General features: G+C 42.1%; 1 protein-coding gene and 1 long non-coding RNA gene across 2 annotated transcripts in view; both read left to right on the top strand.

Annotated features, from left to right (window-relative positions):
• LOC109292305 overlaps positions 1 to 6,907 on the top strand; it is a 7,397-nt gene extending 490 nt beyond the window's left edge. The window contains exons 2-3 of the long non-coding RNA XR_002096096.1: positions 3,145 to 3,146; positions 6,897 to 6,907. This is a non-coding gene — a long non-coding RNA (uncharacterized LOC109292305). The remainder of the gene's footprint in view (positions 1 to 3,144; positions 3,147 to 6,896) is intronic.
• Positions 6,908 to 7,565: 658 nt separating this feature from the next.
• Positions 7,566 to 10,315, top strand: part of CARNS1 (carnosine synthase 1) — a 3,117-nt gene continuing 367 nt past the window's right edge. Inside the window, 8 exon segments of the mRNA XM_019509320.1 lie at positions 7,566 to 7,658; positions 8,598 to 8,827; positions 8,829 to 8,918; positions 8,920 to 9,079; positions 9,081 to 9,274; positions 9,276 to 9,354; positions 9,356 to 9,545; positions 9,548 to 9,585. Of these exon segments, the coding sequence (XP_019364865.1) occupies positions 7,566 to 7,658; positions 8,598 to 8,827; positions 8,829 to 8,918; positions 8,920 to 9,079; positions 9,081 to 9,274; positions 9,276 to 9,354; positions 9,356 to 9,545; positions 9,548 to 9,585 (1,074 nt within the window).

Below are 10,315 nucleotides of genomic sequence, written 5' to 3'. Positions count from 1 at the left end.
GTGTGTGTGTGTGTGTGTGTGTGTGTGTGTGTGTGTGTGTGTGTGTGTGTGTGTGTACCCATGTACACAAGAATGAAATATTTCTATCCTCATAGTAAACTTGCAGCTGCCAGGCCCTAACCCATTGCATTACATGAATAACCATTTCAATACCCTTGGCTTTTCCAGTTCCTACGTTTAAAATCAATCTTTTCAATTCAATCTTAGTTAACATTCTAAAATGGTTTATAAGAAGATGAACCAGTTTTAAACAGTATGTATGCTTTAGAATGGCTAAATAATTGCAATGAGAAAAAATTATTACAGCATTTTTGATACTCCACCTAATTATCACTTCTGGACTATTTTCATAAAAAATGAATATCATATTTTATTAATGTTACGCTTCTAATTGCATTCATACATTAGTAATTACAAATTTTAACTTGTATTCATTAGATTGGAAAGGTTGAGAGAATTGCTGATGATTGAAGCTGTTTCATGGGACTGTGGAAGTAACAGTCCAGGTGAAAATCATAGAGAAAAACTACAAAAATACTATTTAATTGTTGTGTTTATTTCTCAAAATACTTTTTGCATAAAATATGCATAGTGTACTGTCATTATGGGAACACCCCTTAGAAAACTCATGACTGAATTACTAGTTCAGTTGGTGCATTTGCTTTTCTAGGGTGACATAATTTTTATATTTTAATATTGAGAATTTTCTTCCTACTGATTAATAGAGTGAGACATTAGAAACCATGGCTGCATACATTAAAAAGCTCTATCATTGCTGATCTGTAAAAGAGAATAATCATCAAGAGTTCAATTTTGCTAGTTTCACTTATGTTGAATAGTATACTACAGATACCTTCACTGAGGTCATTAAGACCTCTTACAGCAGGGCTGCCCAACTTCGTAGCAGCTGGGGCCCACATGCTGGACTGGCTACAAGCCCTGGTCCGCATACCATGAGGACAGCATCCATGGAGGCCACATGCTTCAGTGCTCCCTGGGACCCCACCATATGTCCAGATGCCGCTACATCATGCATACTGCATGAGCCACTCCCAATCTGCTGTTAGCTAGACATTACAAGGCCCCCTAGCTAACTGTCCACCACAGCTTGGATAGTGCAAGCCCCCCCACCAGTGTACAGTACTAGTGCCGAGATGGTGTAAGCCTCCATTTCCCCTGCTATCACATGAGCAGTAGGTTCACCAGGCTTTCTCCCACCATGCTGCCCTACTCTAGAGATCCTGGCCACTGCATCATCAGGAGTAATGGGGGAGTGGCAGTCAGGCACAAGCCAAGGTGTTCCACATTACACCACATAAGCTGGATGTGTCCCATGGGTGGCCATTTGGACAGACCTGACTTATAGTACAGTACTACTCATAATGAGCAAGTATTATGCCAGTGTATCTTTATTATGCATAAAATATCTTCTTGAACCAGCAGATAAATACTGGGAAAAATACAGTGGAAATGTTATTGCAAATAAAGTCTTTTTTCTCCTCATAATATTAACAACAGCATGACCTTAAACTAGTAAGATTCCACCCCTCCATCAGTAATTTTAGTTATTATCCACAGAAATAATGAATTAATTGTCTACCAGCCTTTCACAGTATTGCATGTCACCATCCCAGTGATAAAGGCTTTCCTGTGAATGTTCATGCTATACATCATACAGAGTAACAGGCTCATTTGAAACAGTAAGTGAAATTACAGATCAGTATTAAATAGGAAATACAAAATGAGCTTCTTGTAAAACTGTTTTATTTTAAGGTCAGCAAGTATATTCTACATGTATTGTAAAGTACTAGTCTATTACATATATTTACACAAATCTGCATGTGCAGATAACTACTTCCAGAGAGAAATAATATTAAATAAGTTCAAAAGGATATCAGGCATCTCACTACATTCTTCATTATATTAGATATGTGCAACTTTAATAATAAGTTTTAAATCTGCCACCTGCTTTTGCATAAGCTGACAAAATATGAAATTTGACTAATATTCATATAGTGATTATTGTTCTTCTTTGCATGACATGCATTCATCTCCTCAAGACCTAATGTATTCATTGTTAATACATTACATTTCTGTTGCATCTAAACTTTAAAAAATGGCTTTAAAACATTAGTGAAATAAGCTGCCTAAAAGCCCTATGAGTAAAAGAAATATTATTAAGCCAATCTTACTAACGGAAAAACAAAGCCCCAGAAAGATCTAGTACACTTTTCAAGATCACCTTAGAGTTAGACTCTATGTTGCTTTTGGGCTTTGGTCAAAAGATCAGCCTTCCTCTTGGAATTAAGGACTGGCATTCCATCTATTCTAGCTTGATTCCTCAGAACTCTTCCTCACTTTATTTTTTATTAACAAACACAAAACTGTAATAACCACAAACACCATATTTCTAGAGCAGAAAAAAATAATTAAATTTGTGATCCAAATGTTAAAGATATGATAACCTTTAAAGTTAGTGTGTATAAAACCCAAATGAGGAAAACAAAAGCAAAGAAAATGTTATCGTCTCTAGCACCTTTAAAATTGGAAGTAAATTGGAATGAATAGGAAGTGTGTTCTCACAGTAGTACTCTAACAGTCTTACAAGTACTGTTGAGTTATACTACACTGGTATTCAAGTTTTCCAGTTGGCAAACTAAGACATATAAAAGAGGGTGTTTTAGAGAAGTGCATGATTTTATGGCAGTAACAATACTAATCCCAGCCTTTAACTTCAAACAATGGAAAAAGTAAAAATGAACACAAATGTGACTTCAAATGCCAGTCAACAATGCAATTATAATTATGCCAAGGAATTCCATTGCAACATAGGGTTCTTAAATAGGTATGCTGGGCAGGAATAGGAAAAGGCAGTGCAGGATGATAACTTCATAGACTGTTTCAGAGAGCCTTATACTTTTGTAGAGAAGCTACTTCATTAGGTACTATAAAACTGGGCAGGAATGAGAAGTGACGGTACATTATACCAAATGGCCCACATTCAAATGATTGTTTTATCTTGATGTCTTTCATTGTTAAACCTTCTCTACTTTATATTTCTTTAAGCAGATGACAGGGTAGAGTGGTACCTTACAGAATAATTCAGAGGCATAAGCTTTCTTAAACAACAGTTTACTTTTTCAGATGTTATGAATCCTTGCTATGAGTCCTTCTCCTTGCAGGGAGAAGGAGTTCTAAATAATAAATAATAAATAATAAATTACTGTTTTCTGTTTAGAACCCTGGCTCCCTTCTTGTTCAGTCATAGCATTTGAATAAGCAAGCTGTTGCTTACAAAAGTGTACGCCTCTAAATTAGCCTGTGGTGTCACTCTGCCCTGCCATGTGCCAGAAGACACATAAGGTAGATGAGGAGTAACAGTGAAAGACATCAAGGCAAACACGTCCCAGCACACCTGATTAGGGGAGCCTAACTACAGTATATATTGTCCCTTTGGAGATCTCCCTGAAAAGCTGATGCAATATAAGTCTCCTGCCTGTCAGTGGTCTTTGAGGTGCTATCCTAATGAAAGTCGCAAGTGTGCTTCAGAGTCACTTGTCTGTGTGGGTGTACTGCAGAAATGGAAATCCCCACTGGGAGCTCCAGAATGTGTTTTGTCACAGGTGGAATATGTCTGCTGGAACGGCTTGGCTCTTGGGCTACAAACTGATACTTCCCTTAAAGAACAGGCAGCTTAATAAGTAAATGTTAAAAATCATAGTTATTTATATTACTTCATACAGTTGGAGGAGAATATAGAACCCCATGCTTGGCAGTAACATCGTACATAGTTTATGTTGACAATCTAAAACATGCAGTTAGTCATGCAGCCTATGTTAGCCCAGGTTATAGGGGGTTAAAAAGTTCCAGTGCCATGCTGTGATAAGGAAGAGAGGTAAGACCCTGTGCATGGCAATCGCACTGGTACAGAGTTGTAAGGTGGCAAGACATTCCTAAGCAATGGTTTTAGCATGTGGTGTACAATTGCTGGGGTGGGGAAAAAGTCAAAGACATTAAACGCCATTGTTGGTTAATGGTGTGTGAACTCTGCTCAGCTAGCAAACTCTGTGGCTGGTTTGGGAAGAGGGCAGGGCCATTAGTACTGTTAATGGCACTAATAAGGACAATAATTTTAGTTTGGAAAACAGGGGACCAAGACCTATCTGTTTCCTTCAAAGGAAACATTTTAAACTACCCTTATATTTCCATATATATATAAGCATTTCCATATATAAGGCTTATTTACATTCTGACTCCACTGTTGAGCCTTAGTATGGTAAAATGTTATAAATTGAAAAGTTTGTCTATGTTTATCTGAGGATTTCCTTCAAGTAATGAGGTCCACAAATATGCTACAATGAGTACTTGCAGACTAGGGGCAGCACTGGACCTCTGTCAGCTATCATTGTCTCCCTTTCCAAGTTTTTTTCCTCAGTTAGAATACCTTCCACAACAAAGAGAACTGAAATCTACTTTTTTGAAAAGGAAAATTCTGTTGTGTACATTTTGAAGAAATGTGAAACATTTTCTCTTATTGAACAACACGGTAAATTCTGCCAAATCCTTGGATGTGAATGTTCATCTCTGTTCTGGGTAATGCTTTTTTTCTCCTGGGTTGGCTGGATTGATAGACCTTATTATTAATGAAATAAAATTGTCAAATAATATAAATACATTTTCTTCTGCTTCATGCTAAGGCCCACAGTGCTGTTAAAATTGGATTTTCACAGCAGTTTGATTGTTGTAGGAAGCAGGTTCTGCCTTTAAATATAGACATCCGAATGAGGTAGACAATAAATAAATATGTCCTACACACCTTCCCACAGATACTAAGTCATAGAAAATATTTCTGTAACAACAATATGAATAGCACCAGCTGAGACTGGAAAGTCTTAATGTAGAAATTGGGGAACTAATGGATATCTAGCAGATTTCCATACAGGAAGCAGGCCTATATTTCCCTGAAATTGTCAGTGTTTCTAAACTATACTGTAACTGTTGAGGTGCGGGAAAGGAGGGTGGGGGACAGTGATTAGGACAGCAGTCCTGGGTGCTGCCTTTGTTGAGGAGGTATAAGAATAACCACCAGTGATTGTTAATCTGCCATGATGAGCACCATGGAAGCTTATGCTGCCCCATGTACCTCAACTGCCCAACACAGAGAGCTACCCTGCTACACCCCTGCTTCTAAGGACTGGACTTTGAAGCTGAACTGAGGGATAAATATTTCTTGAATTTTGGGTGGGAATAAGTGCTCTGACACTGGCAAAAACCTGTTTCAATTAAAACTGCCATCCAGGATCTCATTAAAGAAAGTTCTGAGTCTTAGCTTAAACAAATGTTACTGATTGAAAGTAGCAACCATCAGGAGTTCTGGCCTAATGGACAGGAAATGTAATATCTTATGCAGGGAGTCAAGCTAGGCAGCACTATAAAGTTCAGAAAGAGATTCGAAGGTAACAAACTATGACCTTCTGGCCTTGGAATATCTTTTTTATATAAGGGCCCTTCCATTGTTAAGAATTGTGCAAAACTTTCTATTGACCATGTTGAGAAGATTATGTTAAAGGAACTTGACCTTTTTTTTCTTGGACAGCTGTATATGCCCACAATAAAGCCTTCCCAAAGGAACGCAAGGCAATTTTGCATTGATTTGACATGTTAGTTAAACTAACTGGCTTTGCATCAGTCAGTAGAAAAAGTTCCAGTTGTTGAGTTCTCTTTTAGGATCTATTAAAGCACTAATCATGTCATCCATGTAATCATTGTAAAACTATCTGTTCCCAAAGGGAGAATTGGCCTTGCAATAGCATACCTCTTCTGTCTCCTCTGTCTGGAGACCATAACAATTTAAAAAAGAAAAAAAGAAAGAAAGAAAGAAAAATACAGAAGGTGATTTCCTTGCAGGAAACCTTTCCTATGCGGAGCCTCTGACTTTAATGGGAATGATCATATAAATGATGATTATTCACATAAGAATGAATTTAAATAATTTGATTTTGATTATGTGTCAGCTTTATAGTATCAGTCTGAGTGTATAAACACAACTAACATTATTGAGAATGGGACTACTAAAGTGTATAGAGATTCACTAGTGTGAATACAGACTGCACTGGAAGGTCATTTATATTCTTTTTCTTTATGAAGCACCCCTTCCCCCTTCACCTTCTCTATTCTCTTTCATATCTTTTCTTTGAAACCTTTTTGCTCCAGTCTTGTGACATGAATCTGATATTTGCTCAAATTCTCACATAAATTTAATGCAATTTTTTTTAAAGGCACAATACCTACTTTAGGGCCAAGTTTTCAAAAAATCTTTGAGTAGAGTGGGAATGGGTATCTTCCTACAAACTGGCCAAAAGGGCTTAGGTAAAAGCTGTTGGATGCTAAATGATTTTGAAAAGCTGATACTTAATTAGGCATCATCTGCATATGAAAGTTAATTCAGGGTGAGATTACACATTACAATTAGAACATGTTAAGAGCACTTAAAACGTGAATAATCACACGTTAAGTTTCATTAACTAATTCTAAGTGCCCTTTATGCATCTTAAATTTATGCCAGTTTGGGGCAGGATTATTTTTGAGCTGGGGCACCTAGCCTGAGTTAAGTTAACTTCTGGGTATTCACCTGAGATAAAACCACCAACTGTCAGTCCTCCAGCATCCCAGGAGACACTGATTCCAAGTAGACATGATTCAGGATTCTGTAGCTGTAGACTAAAAGCTGGGAATAGCTGGATGAGAGAATGAGGTGAGTGGGGAGGGAGGGAAAAGGGGTGAAGGGGGATAGGGATCCAGGGGGAGGGGGCCATGGGGAAGAAGTGAGGAGGGCAGAATTGGAGGGGGGAAGAATGACAGAGTAGAGGGAAAGGTAGGGAGTGAATCGGTGGGAGCTGCCAAGCTGCTGCCCCACAATGTTTCCTTCCTGTTTTCCTCCTTACTGCCAGGTCACTCCTCTACTATCCCAATTGCCCCCTTATGCCCCTCATCAGGCCTTTCACCACCGGATCACTGTCTGGTAGCCCTGATTAGACTGAGAGTGAGTGGGGTGCCAGTGGGGGGGTTCTCCCTCCATGCCTGCTCCTGGGGTCCCTGAAAACCATGCCACCCCAGTATGCTCAGATCCAGACTGTGCAACTGAAATGATGGCCAGAGGGAAAGTGATGGGGGTGGGGCAGGGAGCTTCCAGGCAACTGCAGGTCCCAGTAGGAGCTGTGTACAGATATGCAGGGCCAGCACAGCCTGGAAACAGAGGTAGTATGGCCCTGATAATTATAGACAAGAGGCTGAATGGGGGCTGAATGGAGGCTGAATGGGGGCTGAATGGAGGCTGAAAGGAGGCAGTGGGGTGATTTGAGGCCCAGAGGGAGTGATCCAAGTGGCACGGGGGGAGGGGTCCTTCCCACAACTCATTCCTGGCCTATGCTTTAGCTAGAGAGCCAACAAAAAGGCCAAGCATGGAGCAAAGTTGCAGCCCCTAGCGCTCCAGCCCTTTAGTGGTATGTCTGAATATTACTCATTAGAGGGGGTATTAATCATAAACATTTAATTGATCACTAGCAATGTTTAACCTAAACACAGACAACCATTCCTTAGAATTAGCACTTGCTAACACAAATGTGCAATTTCATGCTCAGATCAAAATAGGATGTAAAGTTAGAATACAATGGGCACATGTATTTACGTGCATCTAAATTTAATGCATATTCAACTAATGCGCATTAAGCATTTTTTGGCAGCTGTCTACATGCGTAGGGACTTGACACTACTGTTAGTGCCAAGTCCCTGCAGCTCTGCCATGTGCCCCTAGTGGATGGGCAGACCTAGCATTTAAGTTAGTTCCTGGTCATGTCTACACATGTGTTAATGTGCTTTAAATAATTGTGTCTAACAGCTATCAAATTGAGGTGTGATTAGCCTAATTTCCCCATTTTAATGTATATTAAGAGTGTGCACGTGTAGACGTGCATCCGTAATGTGCATTAAATTAAGCTAATGCTCATTAATGTGTCTTGTGTAGATGTACCCAAACATGCTTAATTCCATGAATAATTGCATATGGGTCTAGGTTGACATATATCCTTTACAGCTCCACACATTTAAGTGCATGTAGCACTTCCTGTTTGAAATTTATTTTCATCTGTGGTGAAATAAGAGTTGTCCTGTAAATGTACCTCTGATGGATAAAATGGAGAAAGAATACTCTCTCCTATGCTTGCCCAAAAACCTAGTGTTTGGGCAGTTGCTGAGGAAAAAGGAGACCCCTGGGTTCTAGCCTGTCCTTTCATCAAGGTTTCTTCAAGGCAGAGGAGGTTGCTCCATGTGGCTAGTTTGCATGAAACCTGACACCATTTTTTCTCTCTCCCCCTCATTGATTCTTTCCATCTCCTTCCATACCCCACCTCTACCCACTCCTCCATTCCTCTGCTTTTCACTCATTTCTCTTCTGTACCTTCTGTCCCTTCCCTTCTTCCCTTTCCCTCTCTTATCTCATCTCCCTCTTGCTCTCTTCTATTATCTGTTCTTAACTTCCCTCTATCTGTCCTCTTACCACCTTTCTGGCCCCTTCCCTTTCTATTCTTTGCCCCTCCCAGGCAGAATATCTCCAAGGCCCAACCTGGCAATCTGGATTTGCACCGCCTCTCCTGACCAAGGTGGTGTGCAGCACGGGATGGGCTGATAAGCCCCTGCAGTACCAAGCAACGGTGCCCCAGAGCCTGAAGAGCAACCTGCAGGAGTGGGGCATAACAGAAGAGGCCCAAATGGCAGTCATCTATGCCCAGATCAAGTAGAAGGTCAAGGCTGTCTTGAGGGCTTACATGGAAACAGGCAGAGTTGTCAGCGGAACAATATTTGAGGGGGGTGGGGCACAAGGCCCAGACTGATGTGATCGGTGTGGATTTTCTGCTGACCTTAGGTACTGCAGTTGGTGGCCCTGGAGATAAACTGCCAGATGTGCCTGGAGACCTGCACTCTCTTCAAGTCCATGGGCCAGACAGTGGGGATGCCAAGAGGTGACTTGTCCCAGCCTCTGATAGAGATGATGCTGTGGTATACATAGTGCTGCCTAATGGTGGGGCAAGCATATGCTGGTGATTGGGACTGGAGGAGTCAGCAAAAATTTAATCTGGGAGACAGCCAGAGATTACAGGCTAAAAATCCATCTGGTGGGATTGGACGCCAACCACTTTGCCTCCCAGCTGGTACAGACCTTCATCCACAATGATAGCATGGACCATGAGTGGGACAAGTAACATGCCCAGTGTGTGGTGCTGCCTCTTCTACTGGTTTGACTGCATGGTGCTGATGGCTCTAGTGTGCAAGCAGCTAGGGTTGTGCTGCAGCTTGACAAGCTGCCATATGGGTGCCCAAGCAAAAGAGCCACACCCACCAGCATCTACTGTGCCAATGTAAAGACATATGCTCAGACTGGCCCTCCACTACCCTCTATACCATCCCCTGCTGGTATCTGGAGTGCCAGGCCAATGTGGAGTGATCTGTCCACCACCTCTCCTTCCTAGGTGTCATGAAGCTGAAGCATGGGTGGGTGCCATGGGCATCAAGTTGGTGAAGGATAGGCCTGTGTGAAGCAGCTAGTATTTGATTTGGATTCGGCCAATTTGGGGGACAGTGATTCAATTCAGTGATTTAAATCACTGGCCTGAATCAATTCAGCTGAATCTCTTAATCAGCCAGGCCCATTCCCTGCCCCTCTCCCAGCCCAGCAATGGCTGTCACGCCCTCCACAGCTCCTGGCACTTGGGAAAAAAAAGCCCCAACTCAGCGGGTGCTGCCAGGTGGGGGGCAATCCCTGCTTCCCCTCACTGTTCCATGCTGCATGGGGTATTCTGCACAAGCCCCCTGCACAGCCCCCCATGGCTGCTCTGCCCAGCCCAGTTCCAGCCCTTTAAGAAAAAAAACATGAGAAAAACCTTGCACTCACCATTCCTGATGGTGGGGGGTGAGCCCTGTGCTGCATGGGGGGCTCTTCCATGAGCCCCCTGAAGCCCCAAGACCACTGCAGCGGCCGTGAGACCCGGGGTTTTCCTCATTTTTATTCTTAAAGGGTCAGAGCCGGGGTGGGCAGGGCAGCGATGGCGGGGATGGGAAGTGGGGGGGGGTCAGGGGGCTCATGTCACAGTCTCCCATGCAGCATGAGGCAGTGGGAGGCAGGAGGGATTCCCCCACACACACACCTGGCAGCACCCAGTGAATCCGGGGTTTTTTTAAAAGCACCAGGGGCTGGGGCAGATGGGGGATGGGGGAGTGGTCAGGGATCAGGGGGGCTGGAGGAACAGGCAGGGGTGGGGTC

Source organism: Gavialis gangeticus, unplaced genomic scaffold (genome assembly GCF_001723915.1).
Source record: "Gavialis gangeticus isolate Ggan-Ray unplaced genomic scaffold, GavGan_comp1, whole genome shotgun sequence".
In the NCBI taxonomy this organism is placed as follows: Eukaryota; Metazoa; Chordata; order Crocodylia; family Gavialidae; genus Gavialis; species Gavialis gangeticus.
Note: the sequence above shows the minus strand (reverse complement) of the source record. Positions and strands in the feature narration are given on the sequence as shown.